A 22,744-nucleotide genomic window follows, 5' to 3' on the forward strand; every position below is an offset into this window, starting at 1 on the left:
AGCCAGACTAATGCAGAAGTCACTAAATATGGTGGTGTGGACAGTCAGCTAGGTCCCCTTGCTGGTGTTAACTGATCCTGGGAATAAAACAGGTTTCTGTGGGGTTTGGGAGTAATACGGTATGGAGCTATAGGAAACCTCTTTCCATGCATCCTGAAATTTATGAAATCAGCAAGGCATTCTTTCCTGAAAGACAGCATTAGTATGGGGTCTCCCCTATGTGGAGTTCATAACTTTTCTACTGGGCTTGTTCAGCAACCTAACCTACAAAAAGTTAACTACTGTACTGAAGCTTTTTCTGACATGCCAGTAAAAAGGGATGTGATTAAAAGCAAGGAGGCTGGGTATGCAGCAAGCGAGAAACCCTCTGTGTGGTTCTGATTGTCCACTGAAATAACATCCAAAATGTTCAGCGCTTACGGGAAGCCTGCTGGGATCGGCTGTGATAGAGTTCCCTTGGGGGAATGCCATAATGCAGATGGTCGCTGCAGGCTAACTGTCACCGCCAGTTGGCTGATCAGCAGTTACAAGAAGCACGGCCAGCAAGCTTCCCTTGCCAAGGAACAATCAGGAACACTTTAAGGCTCCCAGTTGTTCCTTGGAAGCCAGCTCAGGTTACTACTCTCAGCAACAATAAGGCCACAAGTGCATACCTATCCAAATGGATGGCATAAAACACACAACGTAATGCTGCAACCAAATTCCACTGCATGTTTCTTACCACATGTTGCACACACCTGTGCAATTACAAGTCCTCCCCCATGTAATTCTCTATAAATTCACCTGCTCAACACAGACATAAGCAAACATGGGGGGGGGGGGCAATCAACTCATCAACAGCAAAACCTTAGACCCACTTCAACCACACACATTGAGCAAATAAACTTTAATATGCATAATGAAACACAGTATTCTACCACCTTAAACATAGTTTCCCCAAAGAATTCTGGGGGGTTTAACAATCTCTCTTCCCAGCAAACTCTGGGAATTGTGGCTCTGTGAGGGAAATAAAGGTAAAGGTAAAGGTACCCCTGCCCGTACGGGCCAGTCTTGACAGACTCTGGGGTTGTGCGCCCATCTCACTTAAGAGGCCAGGGGCCAGCGCTGTCCGGAGACACTTCCGGGTCACGTGGCCAGCGTGACATCGCTGCTCTGGCGAGCCAGAGCCGCACACGGAAACGCCGTTTACCTTCCCGCTGGTAAGCGGTCCCTATTTATCTACTTGCACCCGGAGGTGCTTTCGAACTGCTAGGTTGGCAGGCGCTGGGACCGAGCAGCGGGAGCGCACCCCGCCGCAGGGATTCGAACCGCCGACCTTTCAATCGGCAAGTCCTAGGCGCTGAGGCTTTAACCCACAACTCTCAGCACCCTAAACATGCTACACTCACCAGGATTTTTTGGGGGAAGCAATGTTTTACACCTGGTATGTCAGAGCACAGGTAACCCTGGCAGGACAGCTTATTCTATGGTGTTAACTCCTTCATGCATTAATTAGATAGAAGCACGTTAGCCATACAAGGCAGATTACCCCACATTATGTATTTAGGGGGGTCTCATATTATGTCCTTTATTTTTTCCTGACCAAAGAGGCCTGTCCTGACATTACCCAGAACGAAAGCAAACTACAACTCCCAGCGCCTCTAGCCAACCACAATGCCCAAGCTGTATAAGACAACACAGCACCAAAAACAAGGAACCGAGACGCTTGGCAGAAACGCCCAGCCAGGATAAACCCAGTAGGGCGCATGCGCGGGGGGGGGGGCGCTACTTCAGGCAGGCTTAATCAGAAGCAACGTGCCTTAACCGCTCTCGGGGGACCGTTGCAAAAGCCACGCCCCGAAAGTGGGTGGGGCTTGCGTTTTTCTCTTCATTTAAATATAAGGAGGCGCCTTTGCGGAATGAGGGCCGTAGGAGCTGCAGCAAGCAAGCAAGAAAAGGGGCGGGGCTTCAGTAGCAGCGGCGCGTGGCCTCGCCCCGCCCCCTCCAACGGTCTCGCGCGTGAACGAGGCTTCGCCGGGAGCGTTGCGCGCCTTTTCTCCGGCGGCGTGGTGGGAGGCGGGAAAAGGCGGGATGCTCCCCTCGGCGGGTTACTTCAGGAGCCTCCCTTGCCCCTTCGACGCCCGCGGGTGCCGGCGGCCCCACTGCCAGTACAGACACGAGGCCCTCCGGCGCCGTCGCCGCCTTCAAGGGGAGCCCCCGCTCCCTCAGCCGCGGCCGCTGAGCGGCTCTTCCGCGCAGGGTGAGGGAGGGGAGCAGCCGCTGGCGCGTGTGGACGGCGGGCCTTAAATGCGCGTTTTACTTCACGCCTCCGGGAACCGTGCGTTCCCGCCTTTTCCCCACACAAGTTTCCCCGAACTGGAGCCTCTTCCCCACGAGCCGGATAAAATATCAAGGCTTGTCATCCCAGCCTGCGCTTTTAAAAAGCGATATTCCTTGCTTTGTGTCTCCTCGTTCAGAGAAATGAGATTGAAAATAGGCCCTTTTTAATTACCGACATCTGTGTTGTGCAGTGCCGGATTTAAGTGTAAGCTAAACAAGCTATCTAGGACACCCCCCAAAAAAAATTTTAAGGGAAAAAACAACAACTGGATGTACATTTCCAAAATATAAGATAAAAAGCAAATAAAACTTAACATACAGCAGCAGTGTTTTGTGTTGTGTAGGCTCCTATGATGTAAGTCAAGGGCCTCGTCTGCTGGCCGCTCCCTAAAATATCACAGGTTTGCTCATTTCTGTATATAGGATGCCTACATTCTGCATGTGCAAATGGCTTTAGATACTTATAGGTCCATAAATTACCATATAGCATATATTCAACACACAAAAAACAGCGACAATTTGTTGTTGATAAAGGACAGCTGGACATAAAAATTACAGGGCATCAGACCTAAATCTGGCCCTGGTGTGTTAATAGTCTTTTTACCTTTCTTCAGTAGTTCTTATTTCTATGTTCCTGTGTTGCCATGGCATTATTTTTCAGGTGATTTGGGATATGGTTTCTTTAGGCACCCCTAAAATGCATTCACTTTGGCTCCTTCACAATGTCTTTGTTGAGTAATTCTTAGAGACAACACACATGGTGTGCTGGGTTTTTGTATCGTGTGTCACTTTAAAGCAATAAAGTATTCCAATGCCCTTCAAAAATAGTTGATGACAGAACTAAGAGTTCGGGCTAAGTTCTGTAATTGTATTCTTTAATGCTCTGTTTACGTATAATTGAAATATTAGTGTATAACCTAAGGCTATGGTATTTATAAAACTTTCTTTTAATCAACAGGTCTTGATAAAAATATCCAAGAATTAGAAATGATCAACAAAGCAATTCAATCACTCAAGACTGAAGTTGAAGAGCAGAAGAAACTATTTTGTTACGACTGGGTGCAAGATTTCAAAAATAATGTGATTCTTGCAACAAATCACAACAAAGGAAATAAATCTTTCTCTGATGAAGGTGATGCCTGTAATAGTCCTGTAGAAGTAAAAAATAATGCCATTTCAATCTCAAAAGAATCTAAAAGGTCCAGTAAATATAGTCTTGACCATAGCTGTCCAGCTACTGATCTTGAATATGACCCATTACTCAATTATTCTGCAGATCTCGGGTCTTCTTTGAAGGAAGTAGATAAAAATGACACATGCCACTCTAAACATTTTAAAATCTCTCATTGTAGAGATTTACAAGCATCTATAAAAACTTTTCCAGGTGAAAATAGATTTAGATCCCCAAGGAAGAGATCAGTAAGTTCTTCACCAATAAAACTCCAGGAATCAGATGATGATATGCTTATAATAGATGCCCCACCAATGAATGTATCAAAGAAACCAAGAATAAGCAAGACCTATAAAAAGTGGAATAGGGAAGTAAATGAGATGAGTTTTGGAGCTAATTTAGAAACTGTTCAGAACTCTGGAACATCAGATATTTTTAAAAAAATAGAGGGAGAAAGATCAGAAGTCATCACTGTTGGCCTGCATAGTGTTAATCAAAGTGATGGAAATAAAAGTAAAATAAAAATTTCAGCAGCAGAAAGTGATTATTTAGCAGATGTCAAAGCGAGTGCTTTGAGTGTAGGAAGCAAACTTCGGACAAAATATTACCCTGCTACTAAAGGCAATAATGTATCTCCTCAGATGAAGTTTGAAACGAACAAAGAAATCTTGAAGGAGGAGTCACTGAATGTTATTTCTGTTAAAGCATGCAGTATGACTGAGGAGGTTAGTAATCATAAAACTTTGCTGAAAAACAAAACTCAGACTAACCTATATTCTAGAGGTAGTACAAAAGATAAAGTTACCGCCCTACAAGAAAGCTCTAAAAAAGATCCAGTACCTTTTGGGAAATGGAGTATTCAGCTACATGGAAAAAGCAATGCATTGCCTATTAAACGAAGCTGTGTTCCAGTTTTAAGTGAGGACACATTTGTTGAAAAAACTGGCGAAAATTGTACTGATAAAACTATGAAAAAGGATGCCAAAGAAAATGAGATAATAGTATTAGATTCTTCTGAAGAAGATGACGTTGAAGAGGATAATGAACTTTCTGAATCAGATGATACTATGGAAGAATGTCGGAGAATCTTCAATGAGTATGTTGAACATGAAGCACAAAAGGAAAGATTAGTAAAGCAGGTAATTTTGCTTTTCTCAGTTTATTCCCTCCTTGTAAAGGCAGACACAAATTGTTTTCTATTTAATCTTTTTTCTGACCAGCACTTTTTTGGGGGTGTATCAATGCATATTCACTTGGTGAGGATCTGGAATTAACAGATGATAAAATTCCAGCTAATAGCTAGGGGGAAAAGTAGTACTTTTTTGTTAAACGAAGGTTTTTTGTAATATTAAAGATTGCCTTTGGATTTCCATCCTCTGAAAGTCTTTTAAGTTTCAGGAAGCCAGAGTTCATTACAGAACTGCAGTATCATGAAAACAAACCGTAATTTGTTGTAATTTTATAATTTATAAACAACAATCTTGCTAGTTTTTGCAGTTTGTGTATGGCTATTTTCCTTTCTTTAAAAAAAAGCAGGCCCTTGCAGTGCAAACAGACGTAGACTCAGATTTGAAGACAAGTATGCTTCCTGGACAGAAGAGAAGAATTGCACACACTGCAAAATTTGATGTGAGTTTCAATCTAGCAGTTTGGGGAAACATTTGCTAGTATTTCATTATGTAAACATGGATTATGTTAATGGCAAATAAGTGGTGTTAACCTATTGAAGTTAACGGACCTAACTTAGTCATGTTAATTAATTTCAATGGGTCTACTGTGAGTAGGAGTATCAACAGCCCCTCGTGTGGGAAACAGTTCTTAATATCTTAAATGAGGTACTAACACTTTGTCTGTTAAAGCATGTTAAACCTGTCAGGCAGGTTCTAAGTTGCATTTTCATCTCTGCATTTTCCTCTCTTTACTACGATTCCAAATGTTGACTTAATTTGTGTTTGTTTCATCAATAGATTGTAGATACAATTTGCATATCACCTTAAAGTTAAGAGCCACCAAACACTAAGATGCCAAGTGACAAAATATCAAATGATACATTGGTGAACAGGTCCAAATTGCTAATGGACAAACCGTTTTCTGATGCAAGGTGCTCTACTTTTAACAGAATGGTATTGATAGTCACTGAAATAGTGACAAAACTGTTTGACCATTTATCTTTATGAAGAGATGGGAATACTGCTTTACATTCTTGGGGTGTAACTTTAGGGTAGTAAATACAGTATTGCACTTACTGAATTTAGAAATTGTTCATTCTTCAATACTCACCAGGTTAATACCACTAAAGAAATAATTGTGCCTTTAAAAGCACCTCTTCCACAGCGGACCTGTCATTCCAGAATACTGCAAGCACAGCAACAAGCAACACAAATAACAACTGCTGTTAAAAGTGGTCAAGCTTTTGTTGCTGCAACTTGCGGCCCAAAGAGAACTACATCTGTAATACCAGCTACTCAGATTCAAAGCATGGGCCCCATAGGTATGACTAAGTAGTATATTACACTTTTGATATTTGTTGAGTTTCATACGAGGGTTTGTGTGAGTTAAAACAAGATCTCATAAAATTTAGCTTTAATTTGCTTCCCAGTCCCCCAGACCAAGAAACCAACAGCAGGGTGTGTAGAGAATGAGTAGTTGATTGTTCCTAGGTTTCTGATTCAGATCAGGTTTCATCAAAACAGCCAGTGTCCATGCATTGATAGCTTAGAATTTGTGAGAGACAAATGTGTCTTCCAGATGTTTTCAACAATTCACATCAGCCCTAGCCATGAAGGGAAAAGGGAATAGAACACTGTTCCACGCTATTTGAAAACATGCCCACCTGTGTGTATAGACAATACAGATGGTATCTGTGACTTTAAATGAAGTGATTGCAAGAAGGTGTGCACAATTGGTAACCACTGTACAAAAGCACCCTGTGGAAAAATGACCCCAGTGCATTTCAAAGGCTACATTGTACACAGCTTGTATCACAGCCATTGCATCTTACAATACTTGTTTTCTCCAAAGCAGAACTAGATTGCTTTTTCCCCTAGTGTCTCTGATAGAATTAGTGATGTGTGAGGGATGAGCTTCCGTTGCTCGGTCCCTGCTCCTGCCAACCTAGCAGTTCGAAAGCACATCAAAATGCAAGTAGATAAATAGGTACTGCTCCGGCAGGACAGTAAACGGCGTTTCCGTGCACTGCTCTGGTTTACCAGAAGCGGTTTAGTCATGCTGGCCACATGACCGGGAAGCTGTACGCCAGCTCCCTCGGCCAATAAAGCGAGATGAACACCGCAACCCCAGAGTCGGCCATGACTGGACCTAATGGTCAGGGGTCCCTTTACCTTTTTTAAGGGATGGTTTTGGGATTTTTGCTTTATGTACCAGTAATCACTGTTATATGTAAAATAAATGCCGGTACACATGACAAGTTGTATTGTCTGTCATACCTGTGGCAAGGAATGGTCACCACACAAAAGCTGTTCATCCCATGTGACTGCCTTAATGGTCACTCCGGCATTTACTGTAATCATTCAGCTTCCAGATGAAGTTTAAGAAGATAGTTTGGCTATGTGAAGTGCATTTACAAATGAAGCTTCAAACTACACAATATTTGTCTATTTCAGTTTGTTTAAATGTGTTTGAAGTTCAGCCTGTTGGAACAAGCACTGGCCAAGTGAATGTACTACTTCCTGGAAATGCATTAACATCAGTGCCATGTAGACTTCCCAATTATCCTGTAAAAAGAAATACTCCCATGCCAGTTAAGGTATTTCATATTTTCTTTTGTGTTAAAATAGAGTAAAAGGCTTCTGGGTTTATAGTCAAATTTATTAAGAAGTTATTGGGGGACATATGCGGGGGGTGGGGGGGAGTTTGGATTTGATATCTCGCCTTTCACTCCCTTTTTAAGGAGTCTCAAAGCGGCTCACATTCTCCTTTCCCTTCCTCCCCCACAACAAACATTCTGTGAGGTGAGTGGGGCTGAGAGACTTCAAAGAAGTGTGACTGACCCAAGGTCACCCAGCAGCTGCATGTGGAGGAGCGGAGACGCGAACCCGGTTCCCCAGATTACGAGTCCACCACTCTTAACCACTATACCACACTAGTGCCATACAAATCTAATTTGAAATGGAGATGTCGTAATAGTATTTTTTTAATTTAAAAATCAATGCAGTAAAGCCGAGGTGGTTTGTAGGTTGAAGGTGACCAATAGAGCCTTCCTATCCAGTCTACAGCCCCTTCTCTTCACTGCAATGTGTTCTTTAGACTTTGACATAAACTGAAGACTGTGTTCAAGCCTAATTCTAGTATGAACATTTTTGGTATGTAGGTTGTTTATCTGTGTAGGGATAATCCTCCATTCCTGTGTGCTGTGACCCAATAGTAAACAGTGCTTATTTTGATTTCATTCACATTTGAGCCAGGTCAATGGGTGTGTGGGTGGGTGTATGTCCATGTCCATGTTTGCATGTGTGTGAGAGTAGGCCAGGACTCATTTTTGGCCCTGCTGACCATGATGGGCTGGCAAAGAGGGAATGCAGCCAATGGGATTTAAAGTGTGCACAAACCACCACAATACAGTATATTTAGAGAGATAGTTTGCTGTTGAAAAATATTCTGACTTTGCCATACTCTTGCAATTTTGGGGATAGGATTTGAGGGAGAAGAGTTTGTAGCTATATAATAAGGTATTTGTTCAGAAGTCTTTTCAGTGATTTAGAATCCTTTTCTTTTACCCAAAACAATACTTTTCAATAAGTTTAGGAATGTTATTTCAATTCATGCACGTAGCAAGTTAAATATAAGTTAACATTTCAGGCATCAAGTCGGAGAAGGCCTCCTGTGATTGCCGAGCTGGGATCCAAAGTACCACATGACACAAGGCAACGATATGTCAATTTTTTTTTGGAAGAATTCTTGAAAGTTTGTGCAACAGTCAATGAAGCTTTTGACAAGGTCTGCAGTAGTTTTAAAAAACAATGTAATTTATTTTTTATGACAGTTATATGAATTGTGGATATGTGAAATAAGTGCTGAGTGCTTTGTTGCAAACATAACATGCAGTGTGATCCTGTGTGTGTGTATACTCAAGAGTAAATGCCATTTATTTTGATTGGACTTTTGCTCCTAATGAAGCCTGCAATGTACTGCAGTTTTAGGCTGCAATCCTAAACCTATTTACTGGGGTGAAAGTTCCTTTGACCATAATGGGACTTGTTTCTAGGTGAACATACAAACGTTTGCAGTGTTAACTGGTACCATATTGGCCTGAATATAAGCCTCACTTTTTTCCCAAATTCAAACCGTGAAAAATTACAAAAGTGCGGCTTATATTTGCGACTTGACGATATGCAGCCAGGAGCGTGGGTCAAACAGCGCCCGCCCAGCGCATATTCCTCCATCCTCTCCCCCAAGGCCAGGGAGGAAGGGGAAAGGCCGCCAGCAACGCAGCTCCATTCCTTGCTACTCCCAGTATGCAGCCAAGAGCAATGAGGAATGGAGTGGCTTATATTTGTGTATTTTTCCCCCTCTCCAATTTTATTTTATTTTTTATTTTATTTTTGTAATAATTTTTATTAAATTTTCAATAAACATTCCACCAAAATTTAACATCCACTTCTCTTCAAATACATCTTTTAGACTTCCCTCAGCATGTCTGACAATTCTCCGTATTATCACTTTTGCTCACATTTCCTAATTTTATATTGCACTTTAACATTCTTAATCTTATATTTTTTAAACAATATTTCTATCAGTTATTTTCACAGAGCTTCTTGGAAACCAGCAAACGTTACCTGTTCATCACATACATTTTTGATATACTTTGTAAATTTATTCCAGTCCTCGGTGAATCTTTGGTCTCGTCGGTTTCTAATCCTGCCTGTTAATTTGTCCATTTCTGCGTATTCCATCAATTTCATCCTCCATTCTTCTCTCATAGGCATTTCTTCCTGTTTCCACTTCTGGGCCAACAAAATTCTAGCTGCTGTTACTGCATACAAAAATAACTTCTCATCCTTCTTTCTAATTTCCGTACCTAATATTCCCAATAGGAATGTTTCCGGTTTTTTAACAAATGTATATTTTAACATTTTCTTTAACTCATTATAAATCATTTCCCAAAAACTTTTCACTAAATGTATCTGTCACTCATCAATTGAAAAATAAACATTCCTTAGTAATAAAAAGGCTAAGAATAGAACGCTCATTATATATTATTAAATTGTTACTGCATATTTAACAAAAGAAACCTAAATTGGAGATAACAGGAAATCAACTAACACAATCTTCTTGAATGAAAATAATTGATTTCAATAAAGAATCTGATTTAAAATAAATTTTGAATTTAAATTGAAGGCGGATATGGTGATTGTACTTATCTCTGAATCTGTTGTGAGACCATCACAATTAAACACTTAATGCGGTGCAAAACTATAGGACTATTTACAGTACCGTACATCACTAGTGGAGTGTTGAACTTGTTTCTCAAACTGCATACAAGCACACATCAGTGCCACACAGAAAGCCACTGATGAAAACCAGAACACCTTTAAAAGCAGTTTGTGATGGAGGGAATGAAAACATTAAATTGTTGCAACTGAAATGGATCTCTTGAGTTGTGACCACTGAACTTTAAATGCCACTTTCTCTATATATATCGGGGGAAAGGCAGGATATAAATAATATATTATTATATATTTATTTATATCCTGCCTTTTCCCCTAATAGGACTTAAAGTCGCTTACGTATAAAAACAGAACCACTAAAAAGGACATCCGAAGGCAGCCCTGTTTAGGGAAGTTGTTAATGTTTGATGTTTTATCGTGTTTTTAATACTCTGTTGGGAGCAGCTCAGAGTGGCTGAGGCAACCCAGTCAGAAGGGCAGCATATTATTATTATTATTATTATTATTATTATTATTATTATTTGTTTGGATGCTCTTCCCCGTTACATACTCTGTTCTATCGCAGGGGACGGAGTGCAGGGTAGATGTGCAATTTACAGTATGTATCATACACACTTTTCTTTTTAATGTAGGCATTGAAAGAAGAAAAAGCAATATATGACCGTTGTGGTAGTAAAAATATATACTTGAGCATAGCTGTGAACAAGCTTAAAAAATTGAGGGATCATAGCAGTGTGTCAGCAAATGGTAAGTTCCAATGATATGGGAAGGGAAAACTGGTAGTTACAATGGACCAATTTTATTTCTCTTCTAAGTACATTAAAATTACGTACATACAATGTTTGTTTGTAGAAATAAGTTCACATTAACAATGTGAGACATCTGTGCTTTTATTTTGTATAGGCCAGCCCTCAGACAATAAACACACTACTTCAACTGGCTTTAGAAAAGAAGAAAAAAATGGTAAAATAAAACTATTACTGTCTTTTGAATAATTTGCAGAAAGTATTAAAATTCTTTCACAACTGAAGTACTTATAATATAAAAAGCTACTTTTTTCTAGTTCTAATACTCTTTGATTACTTGCTTATAATGAAAATGAAAAGTAATGAAAAAAATTCAGTGCTTTCAAAATATTTTTATTCTTGTTTTTATTATATATTTTTCTTTTTTGTATTTTTATGCTGTGAACAGTGCTGAGATCTTTGAATGAAAGGTTGTATATAAATTTAATAAATGCTATGACAAAAGGCATATATTTAGGATGAATTTGTAAAGTTTCACAGTATATATAAACTTAACCAAAGAAAAAGTAGCTGCTACTGACTACCTATAAGTTAAATCTGAAAATAATTCTGACAGTTATAATGTCTGAATGACAGCTCTTCAGAGTTTTTTAACTGTTTTGTTGGGGTGATTAAGATTTTACAGGAATTACTCTCTATAAACTTCTAAAAGAATATGCTTTGACTGATGAACAGTTGAAGGAAAATGGCTTCCCTGAACCAAATCCTGAGAAACCTGGCAGTGCTGTACTATGCAGTGGCGCCATAAAAACAGCTTTATCTGACTGTGAGTAAGTGAGAATGGCATGAAAAATCAAAACCCATCAGAAAAATCTTCCTATATTGTTCAAAAAATGCCTTCCAACATTAGATTTCATCCACAATGTGCTACAATAAAATGCTTGTAAGTGTCACTCATTGCCAGTACTGTGAATCAAGTCATCCTGGTTAGTAAAGCTTGAAGAATAACTATATTTTTTTCTGCTCCTGAACTATCAATTTAATAACTTAATTAATATTGTTTGGATGATTATCCATCTGTTCCATGCATAATTGGAATATATCTGAATTACTCCTACCAAAGTTTTACTATTTTGATCTGTAATTACACAAGTATTAGCAATTCTGCTGCCTGATAATGTGAATGAGAACCAAATCTATTAGATTTCTTGCAGTTGTCTCTGATGATTAAAATGGTTTCTGGGGGTAAGTGCAGATGAACATCTTGCAGGTCTCAATTCTGGCTTACTACTGGATTGTGTTACTGGTTACAGCTTCCAGAAGAATTTGTTGTCGATGCGGAGAAATATATACTGTAACTTCATCAGGAAGGCATGTTCGGAAAGAAGAATGCAGCTACCATTCTGGCAGGGTATTAAGGCACAAAGGTAAGAATAAACTCCTGTCTCTCCAGACATAGACTGGACATGCCGGTGAGTTTGAGACTACTAAGGTAATGTCCACTGAAGCAGGGCCCCAAGTTAAATTTTGATTAACAATGGATTAAAAACAGTTTTGCTTGCATTTTTCCTTATTAAGCCGCCAATCACTTACCATTAGATACAGACTTTGCACTAATTTGTGGTGTAATGTTCTTAAGCAAGGAGCAAACATTGAGTCTGTGTTCTTCTCACCACTTTCTGTCACACATGGTTTTTCATGCTTGTTTCAATATATAACAATACAGAGAACTGTGACTTAGTATTTTAGTAGCCAGGATCTTAAACTGGAATTGATTTTAATATTATGCTTAATAAACCAACATCACAACACAGTGCCCTATTTCAGATCTAACAAAACTGATTCTGTGATGGTGATTAAATTAAACCAAAGTTGGCATCTGAGGGAGGAACATCCAGGTCTAATGCTTGTTCCAACTTTCCTAAATGGTGGTTTAGCATGCCAGGACTGTCACCACCCCCAAAAGAGCCCATGTAGGTAGTGTAGTTAAAACTAATAAATTATATTCAGCTATTTATGCTTGACTTTGAACAGTACCTCACCTCCATTTTCCTGCTCTTTTTAGTAAAATATATGATGGGTGATAAGGTGGTTGTTTCATATTCTCAGTATAGCTACAATTTTGAGAGAAACTGACACACATTTGTAATAAAACTATAATTTCTTTGGATAGTTAGAAATCCAATTCAGTATCCCTTTCTTCAGTGCATGTATATTTGATCCTCGGAATTCAACTTGGTTTTGTTAAACTGATATTTTTTTAAGCAGAGCTGCTCCCATAGTGTTCTGGTTTGCATATTTAAAATAAATTATGGTTTAATGTGAATGAAAAGTGTATTGGTGTATGCTGCTAAAATTATGGGCGCTTCACGCATCCCTCAGTATTACTGCTGCCAGGAGACAGACTGTTGTGTTGTCAAAACCTGGGGTTGTAGTTTCTTTCTCCAAACAAACCATGATTCAAAACCAAAGTATGGTATGTTTCCTGACAGCAGTGAAGGGAATTTTTTTTTTCGATTTCAGCAGTGTGCATCAGCTTGTTTGTTCACATTAAACCATTGTTTATTTTAATTATTTGATTGTGATTTGTGAACCAAGTCAGGGTAAGAAGATAACTGATAGTTCACAGTACAGTTGATCAAAATTTTAATTTTTAGGATAAGAATTGATTTGAAATTACTCATCTGCTTCCTATTACTTACCCTGTAACAGTTCCGGGTGGTTTGGAAACACGTTACAGTTGTTGCGAAGGAGTGGTAGGATCTCCTGGATGCCAGGTTGCAAAGGTGAGAGTACTCTCCAGTTGCTGTTCTCAAACTTTTCACAACAAACCAACAACACCAGAACAGGCTTATGAATATAAACAACAATTTTACTAGAATGAGTATAAAACCTCATAAACCAACAAGACAATGAACAAACTAAAGTGAATAACCAAGCCTGGAGATACTCATAAACATAAAATGTGGCAGTGTCTCTCTCGTTGCTATACTGGTTATGTATGCGATAAGAATGTCTTAACACAGCTGGAACAAATACAGTGGTACCTCGGGTTAAGTACTTAATTCGTTCCGAAGGTCCGTTCTTAACCTGAAACTGTTCTTAACCTGAAGCACCATTTAGCTAATGGGTCCTCCTGCTGCTGCCGCGCCGCCGGAGCACAATTTCTGTTCTCATCCTGAAGCAAAGTTCTTAATCCGAGGTACTATTTCTGGGTTAGCGGAGTCTGTAACCTGAAGTGTATGTAACCTGAAGCGTAAGTAACCCGAGGTTACCACGGTAGCCATTCACTGGAAGTACAAAGCCACAAACGTGGGAGCAGTTGCCAGAAAGCTTTCTTTAAGAAGCCGTTAGCTGGAAGCGCAAAGCCAAATGATCAGTTGAAGCCAAGTAGATGAGACCTGTTCTCTGGATATTATCCAGGTTTCGTAGCAAGCTTCATCAGTCCATAATGCTAATCACTCAACACGGTTCAATAACTGCCTGTGAGTACCTTTTGTCTTCAGTGAACTATGTGTTAAGACATTCTTATCGCATACATAACCAGTATAGCAACAAGAGAGACACTGCCACATTTTATGTTTATGAGTATCTCCAGGCTTGATTATGCACTTTGCACTTTAGTTTGTTCATTGTCTTGTAGGTTTATGAGGTTTTATACTCATTCTAGTAAAATTGTTCTTTATATTCATAAGCCAGTCCTGGTGTTGTTGGTTTGTTGTTTAATTATTGTTTATAACACCTGATACATTTTGTGTATACTCGGACTTTTCACAGCATATATATTTCTCAGGATTTTGTTTTAGCTTTTGCTTGCAGCAACCTGCCTATAGCCACTGATTGGCTGTCTACACAGAGAGGGGTTGGCAGGGGTCAAGCATGAAAGACAAAGTTTTAAAATCTCCTCTTGAATTCCAGATACAGCTGTTCTGTTAGTCTTGTTATCTATCAGAACTAGAGCAAAATAGGTGACCAAGTTTCCTTCCAAGAAGCTCCAACCCTCCTCCTTTGTGTAGAGCAGGGTGGTCCAATGTGCAGCTCAAGGGCCACATGGAGCCCTAGATGTCTTTTTTTTTTTTTTTTTTTTTGGTGACCCTTGGTAACATTTGACACACACACCCTGTGATGCAGCTCTCCCACTGCCTTCCCAAAGCTGGGTAAGCAAGGCTCTGGGCTTTGGGAAGGAGGCTTTGACAGGGTCCTAGAGTTGTCCTACCTGCTTCCCTAAGCCCAATTAGTGCTTTCCCAGCTTTGAGAAGGAGATGGGTGTCAAATGTCGGCCTTGCTTCCCGCCCTGCAGTATGCCACTTGCATGTTCCATATCAAAGTACTCTGGCGGCCCACTTGGTATGAAAAGTTGGGCTGCCTGGGTGTAGTGTGTGCTCTGAATTTTTTCTTGGCCCTAGAAGCAGTTTCCTGAACTGAATATTGGTGTAAGTGTAGTCTTTGGCAGAAAGACAAAAATGTATGCATTTCTGAAGTTCTTAAAAGGTAGATGAGAATAGGGGTAGATTTTTAATTTGTTTTTGGGAATTCTGTTCTCATGATAGCATAATATGCTAGAAAACAAGATGGAACTGGTTCTAAAAAAGTGTTGGGGTTCAAGCCGGTCCTCATTTCCTTAAATTTAAATTTGAGAGAGAAAAGCAGATAAGTAATAAATTAGTGTAGAACATGCTAAGGGACACTTTACTTTACACTTTCTGGGACTTGGTCCTGCTATTAAAACAATCTGTATCTTGATGGACCAGTGGCAGATGCTGCAATAGTTTTGCTTTCTGTCTTAAGGTTTAGATTGTGGTCTTCTATTTAATTTTTTTGCTTCCCTCATCTTGGTTACTGTGTGGGGAAAATGAACATTTGAAATGCATGAAGAAGTAGCATTTAAAATTTAAAAGACAGATAATGAACTATGACGATTTCAACTTCATATTCTTTGACATCAACCAATAATCAAGTGCCTGACAAAATAGTCTATAAACTTCCAAAAGATACTTAGTAAATTTCTAAGGTGAATTTCCAGAAAAGGGAAGTTGGAAATGCTATGGTAACTTAATTAAAAGTTACTGAAAATATGTCACTTCTCAGACTAATTTGAATATTCCTTGGTGCTTTGTAGCTCCATGTTCATGATGGCAGAAAAGAAAATATAGATGGCTTTGTGAAGACTTTCATCAAACCACCTCCACTTGATGGAAATCATGGTGTATTTGCGTTAGATTGTGAAATGGTATGCTAAGTTAGGATCCTTTTAAAAAATGCAATTTAAAGTGCAATTGTGTTTTCTTAGCAGTATGACTTAAGGACAGATGTTATTTGTCAGGACAGGACAGGCTGACTTGAGAAGGAAAAACTGCCTCATAAAATGCACCTGCTTTTGTTGCTCTCCTGAATTGTGATTGGGAACTATTTTTCATGGTTTTTATTCTGATTGTATCTAACCCTGGTGTTGCTACATGATGAAGCATGGGTCAAAAACTTTTTAAATATTTTGAAATTAAATAAAATATGTAATCCTGGCAATATACTTCTCTGGGGGTTGGATATTAGTGGCTTTTTGTTTTTGTTCATTCCTTCTCTAGGTATAGAAAGTACAGGATGTATAGGAAAGAGTATAGGATATATAGGATTGTTTAGCAAAAACAAGTACACATTTTTACATGCAGCTACCTATGTATTTTTCCTTCAGTGTAAGAAATTACTTATAAAACTTGACGTAGAACTTCCATTGTAAATTAACAGTATAATCTTTTGGGTAATCAAGTAGCTTACTAAGAGGTAACTGATGAATTGAAAACACATTTTATCATAATAGCTGACAGGAATTTCTAGAAATGCCCGAGAGAAAAATGTTACTTTAATATTTTAAAGTTTCTAGTATATACCTACGCCATGCACTGCCATGATTTTCAATGTAAAAAATATGTTTACAAAGTAGCAAAGATGTGTTCACCTATCTCCACCATTTCAAAATTAGATTAGTTTTCATTTCAGTTTATTCAGAACATAATCAGGAACTAAACTTAATTATGGAAAATTCTATTTAACACATTTCTCTTCTAGTGTTACACAACACGTGGATTGGAACTCTCCAGAGTGACAGTAGTTGATCCTTCACTTCACGTCACCTATGACACGTTTGTTAAGCCTGATAATGAAATAATAGATTTTAATAATAGGTATGTGTCTTATTCAAACACCAAAACATCAAGTGTTTGAAGATAAGTAACTGTGTTTACACTCAACAGAAAACCAGAAATCCTGAGAATAGGTCAGACTCTGCATGAGCTACATGTGAGTGCAATAGGGCTCCTTTGCATTTGCTTCACTCCTCCCTTTGTGTGAGCAACTGAACAAGCCAGGTTTTAGTGCTTTAGCATGTGAACCCAGGTATAATTAATTGTTTCTAATCAACCCAAGATATTAAGCATACCTTAAAGCATAACTTCCTAAGTGTAATGGCAAATGGCTTCAAATCAAGCTAGGTTATGAAGCTGTGTTTGGCTTAATATCTTCAGTTGTTTTGAATCCACAAATTATGATTCTAATCTTCACGTGTAACTGATAAGCTATTATTTAAGTGCTGAAACCCAACTTTGATCAGCTGCGTGCATAAAAGGGAGAAGAAGGAGGCTGTCCTTGTGCATAACTTGGCTCATTAAGACAGGATTTTTGATTAGCATTGCATGTGAATGCTGTCAGTGATGTACCCATGGGGTACTTGTATAGCGTCACTGCTTTTTGCTGTAGTATTTCTATAAGAAGTGCATCAGGGCTCTGGAGTTAAGTTACTTATTATTTTTTAATTGAATTTTATAAGTAATAATTAAGTGTAGGTAAAATATATGCAAAATACCAGCAGAGAATAGGATTCAGACAAATAATAGACAGATAATGTTATTACTTTGTCATGGTCTGATTCCTTCCCCAAATCTTTCATTCCAAGAGGAAAATCAAAAGTCTTCAGTTGTATCAGTTGTGGGATAAGTGAATCTGGTATTTCTAAAATATTCTTGTCTCCCTATTATTTTACTTCCTTGACACTCTGATTTGCGTTAGGTTTTCTGGAGTGACGGCAGAAGACATGAAGAGTACTGTAACATCAATTCGGGACGTGCAGGCAATATTGTTAAACTTGTTTAGTGCAGACACAATTTTAATTGGACATAGTTTAGAGAGTGATTTGTTTGCTCTTAAGGTAAATTATACAGGATGATAATTTATTTAAAATGATTTGAAATGTTTTGCTTAAAACCTGTTCAGGTTTAACTTCTGTGTACTGTCTAATACTGCACACAGAAGTGCCCTGCTGGATTTATACCATCTAGCGCAGCATTCTGTTTCCCACAGTGATTAACCCACTGCCTCTGGGAAGCCCAGAGACAGAACTGGGGGACAATAACTCTCTCTTTTGCGGGTCCAGGTTCACTGGTGTGGGGTGGGTGAGGGATAGATCTAACATGAATTGTAATAAAACAGGATAGGAGTATTGGAATTTAAAGAAGCCATAACTTTTTTGATTACAGATTTCAGCAGGTTTTGGCACTAGGTGTATATCCTGAAATGGACCAATTGTTGTTCCCCAGCAACCGATATTCATAAGCACACTGCCTCTAGTCTTAGAGGTGACATGCAGGCATATAGTCATCATGAATAATAGCCATTGATGGGTGCCTGCATACTTGATGAATTTGACTAATTTTTTTAAAATAAGCAAAGCTAGTCATCATCACAGTATATTGTTGCAGCAAATTCCAAAGTTTAACTATGCTCTGAGAAAGAACTGCTATGGTAAACATGTTACAGAGAATGGGTGGATGGGTTGTGTAGCTTGCTAGCCAGGAAAGAGTCTAGGATGTGTAGTATGAGGCCTTTTATAACCTTCCCCCAAATCTAGTTAAAATGCCATGTTGGGCCAAAATCCAAACCCTTGTGAGAGTACCTTGCCCTCTCACCCTCAGAATGGCCAGGGCTTCCCAGCCATTGGATGCTATGCTACTGGAGAGACATGGGAATAGTGCCACAAGGTAGCTGCATGCAGCCTTTTCACCACTTCCCAATGGCATTGCTGTGGCTCAGAGGCCCCTATGTGAAAAAGTTAATGTGATACGGTTTTTGTTGTTGTTGTTTAGTCATTTAGTCGTATCCAACTCTTTGTGACCCCATGGACCAGAGCACGCCAGGCACTCCTGTCTTTCCACTGCCTCCCGCAGTTTGGTCAAACTCACGCTGGTAGCTTCGAGAACACTATCCAACCATCTCGTCCTCTGTCATCCCCTTCTCCTTGTGCCCTCAATCTTTCCCAACATCAGGGTCTTAAAGCTTTAACTGAAGCGATAGTGTGTTTTTTAACCACAAGAATATTTTAGGAGGCAAGACCCAATCCAGTTTGAAGTGTCACTGAATCATCCAGCTTTGTTTCTTTTCCAGCTGTTTCATAATAAGATTGTGGATACATCTGTAGTTTTTCCTCATCGTTTAGGCCTGCCTCATAAAAGAGCACTTAGAAATCTAATGGCTGATTATCTCCAAAGAATTATTCAAGATAATGGTAAGACCTGACAAAAATGACAATGTATTTTACAGTTAATGGAGAAGAACCAAGAAGCAAGCAATACCTATGTTGTCACTCAGACTTTCCAGTTTGATCCAGGTTTCCCAAAATAAGGATTGGATTGGTCATGTGCCTTGTTTGATCACTGGAAGCTGAGTGTGTGAACTGACTGCATTGAAAATAACTGTCTCTGAGGTGATATTGAATGACATGAAATTCTCCCTGTGATGTCAGGTCTCTGGTGCCTATTCACACATGTTAATCATATCTCAATTGCTTATTTTAAGTTATGAGCATGTGTATCTAAGAATCAGCTGTAAGTTCACAAGAATTAAATAGTACGGGCTGTGTATTAGAAGAGATTCACAAGCTGTCCTCTTTTCCTTAATTCAAGAAACTAGCAGCATGTGCCTTCCCCAGGTATAATTAAAACTAATCACGCAGATACTACACATTTAAAACTTGGCCAGAGGCATGCCGTAGCAGAGGCTAAGTTAGCTGGTTTCCTCGGTGATTTTAAGATCTTAAATGTAAATTAAGACTACAGATGTATGGGATTACACGTAAGTTGAGCTAGTAAGTGGAAGAATGCACAGAGAATATGTACTATTAGAACAAATATCACTCAGAAGACAGCTTTCAATCCTCTCATCATTTTCAAGAGCTACACTGCTAAAATTGCAATAGTATTAGTGGTTTCATGTCTAGCTTGTATAAATCTGTGCTCACCTGCAGCGCTGTCATGCTATTAAAGCATCTTCACCTGTTCTAAATAGATGGTCTCCAAACACTGGATGTATTTTGTATGACTGATACATGTTCTTGAATTGAGTTATTCACCTATACATAATGCATGTTGTCTTTTTAAGTCTCATGGGGTTACAGTTACAGAAAACTAATGCATATAATCACACATGTACTTTACAGTTGCTCCATTACGATGTAATGCTGGAGTCATCAGGAGTTCAAAAGCCTTTCTTCAGGATTCAGAGCTGGAGTGGGGAACTTGTGGCCCTCCACATGCTGTTGTACTACAACTCTCTTTAGCTCAATCAGCATGACGAATGATGGGAGTGAGTCCCACAACATTGGGAGGGCCAAAGCCTATCTGTACCTTCTGAGTTGCCCCTTTTGGAGCCCTAGAGAAGATATTCAAAGCCTATCTAGCGCTTGTTTTATGGGCTATGCTATTTTTCAGTATTAGGCCCTGAAGTGTATTTTGCTGCACAAACAAATTCTTATGAACTGACGAGCTCCAATCACACATGAAGTTCTAAATAGTGAATGATCTGCTGTTATGGGACACTGTCAGGGACTCAGCGGGAGCGCAGGGAGGAGAGGAGATGGAAAGCGAGGGGGAGCAATCCGAGGGGAGCGTAGGAGAATATGACAGCAGCCCGATAGATTCCATGAGCCTCTCCAGCGAATCGGAAGATTCACAGAAGGGGGCGCCGATGGGCAGGGCAAGGGGCGACACAAGGGGGACACCCCAGAAGCAAGGGGCCAGCGGGGACTCCCAGAGCAGCAGTTGCAAATCAGGACCAGCTTCCCCACCAGAGCGTAGTGGGGGGGAGGAGTCCCAGGTGTCAGAGCCCACACATGCACCACCAGCGAGAGAAGATGAGTCAGGGTGGACCACGCCTCCATCGGAGAGCGAGTTAACGGTTAAGAGGAAAGTTGCAGGCTGGGCGCGCGCGCCAAGTTCAAAGGTACAGGCGAGCGGCACAGAAGGTAGCCCGGATAGGGAACCAGGTCCTAAAGCCCGCCGGAAGGAGGGGCAAGAATCGTCAGGGTCAGCGTCAGAGGAGTCCAGGAAGGATGAGACCCTAGCGGGCAGGAGGGCCCAGAGGAGAAAGGAATTTAGGAAGAGGTGGAGCAAGGCGGGGGTCTTAAACTGGTGTGGAGAGGGAGGAGACTCAGACAGGACTTCGCCGGTCTAAGGTCGGGACGTAGAGCTGCACGCTGCGGCTTTGAAATGGAGACTGAATCTCAATAAAGACTTTTGTACATAACTACAGCCTAGCGTTGGTCCTCTGTGAGCTGGGACCTGGAGGCAGCTCTGACAGACACGTATGTTCGGGCATAGCCTTGCATACAAATGCTTATTTTAAAAAATCCAAAAGTGATGTAGCATTAAAATGTGTACTACCTGTTTCTTGCATCTGTAAACTTTTCCTTACAAAACTAATACTTTGGAGTGAAAGGTGTCTGATTGCTTCAAGTGCTTCAAGTGCCAGCAGTATCAGCTGCCAGTTGGCAGCTTTTGATCTAGTTGAGCATAGGTCCTATTCTGTGACAGATCTAGATCATATTGTAGTGTGACTGAAATCTGAAACCTTGAAACCTATTCAAGTTTCTTCTGTAACACTGTGACATTTTTTCTATACTATTATCCACCCTCAGTACAGTTAGGCTGTGTACACATTTGAAATAGCAATAATTTTATTATTTATACCCCACCCGTCTGGCTGCACATTCTTTCCCTCAAAGAATTATGGGCACTGTACTTTACCCCTCCCAGAATTACAGCTCCAAGGAGCAAACTATAGTGCCCAGAATTCTTATGAGGGAAAGAATGTGCTTTGAGGAGATAGTGTACAGACTGCCTTAGCGATCCATTATCTTCAAGATAATTTTCAAACTTGCTCTTTTAATGGGTAATTTTGGAAACAAATGCAAATACCGTATTTTTTGCTCTATAAGACTCACTTTTCCCCTCCTAAAAAGTAAGGGGAAATGTGTGTGCGTCTTATGGAGCGAATGCAGGCTGCGCAGCTATCCCAGAAGCCAGAACAGGCTGCGCAGCGATCCCTCTTGTTCTGGCTTCTGAGATTCAGAATATTTTTTTTCTTGTTTTCCTCCTCCAAAAATTAGGTGCGTCTTATGGTCTGGTATGTCTTATAGAGCGAAAAATACGGTACTTGAGTTTATTACTACAACCATTAATGTTAAATATTCAGTGCCAACTTTCTAATCTTTTAAATACTATGCATATTCATGAATGTTATTTTTTTCTAGTTGGTGGTCATGACTGTAGTGAAGATGCAACTGCTTGTATGGAACTTATGCTTTGGAAAGTAAAAGAGGATACTAAAGGCAGAAGATATTAATGCTTTGCAACAACAGCCTTTCTTCATCATTGCCTAGTGAAAGAGTTTTCTGCCCCTGTTATTGTCCTAATTCAAAGTACTGTGATAAGTATATGCACTAGTTAGTTTTTAGTTTTGCTGGAAGTTTGGGTTAATGTTATTCAGGATTATATTTTTGTTCAATATAATATTAGAGTTGATTATGGGAGCTTTGTGCTAGTCAGAATTGTTAATGTAAACAGCGAACATTTCCCCATTTTGGCAGTTTGGAAAGAACACTGTACTTATTTTCTTTTTATGAAGAATCCTGTACTTATTTTCCCTTTATGAAACTTCTGTGTGTCCTAAGCAAAAAAGTTGTTTTCTGGCTGTCATTGTCTGCTGAAATAAAAACTCAAAAAAGCTGATATAAATAAAACAAATATTAAACATTATGCAGTCCATTCATTTGGTTAGCA

General features: G+C 39.6%; 1 protein-coding gene across 2 annotated transcripts; it reads left to right on the top strand.

Annotated features, from left to right (window-relative positions):
* Positions 1 to 1,910: 1,910 nt before the first annotated feature.
* Positions 1,911 to 22,720, top strand: LOC307206243 (RNA exonuclease 1 homolog). Of its 2 annotated transcripts, none has more exons than XM_079959223.1 (16): positions 1,911 to 2,239; positions 3,278 to 4,629; positions 5,024 to 5,119; positions 5,774 to 5,981; positions 7,114 to 7,256; positions 8,309 to 8,446; positions 10,530 to 10,644; positions 10,801 to 10,860; positions 11,320 to 11,469; positions 11,957 to 12,070; positions 13,356 to 13,429; positions 15,763 to 15,873; positions 16,707 to 16,822; positions 17,703 to 17,841; positions 19,074 to 19,194; positions 22,216 to 22,720. In XM_079959223.1, the coding sequence occupies exons 1-16, from the start codon at positions 2,071 to 2,073 to the stop codon at positions 22,305 to 22,307; spliced, it is 3,198 nt and encodes a 1,065-aa protein (XP_079815349.1). In that variant the 5' UTR covers positions 1,911 to 2,070; the 3' UTR covers positions 22,308 to 22,720. The 2 variants fall into 2 exon arrangements, with proteins under 2 accessions (XP_079815349.1, XP_079815350.1); XM_079959224.1 differs by having other exon boundaries at positions 5,027 to 5,119.
* Positions 22,721 to 22,744: the final 24 nt, after the last annotated feature.

This window comes from Podarcis cretensis (genome assembly GCF_951804945.1).
Source record: "Podarcis cretensis genome assembly, chromosome: 17".
NCBI classification, from domain to species: domain Eukaryota; kingdom Metazoa; phylum Chordata; class Lepidosauria; order Squamata; family Lacertidae; genus Podarcis; species Podarcis cretensis.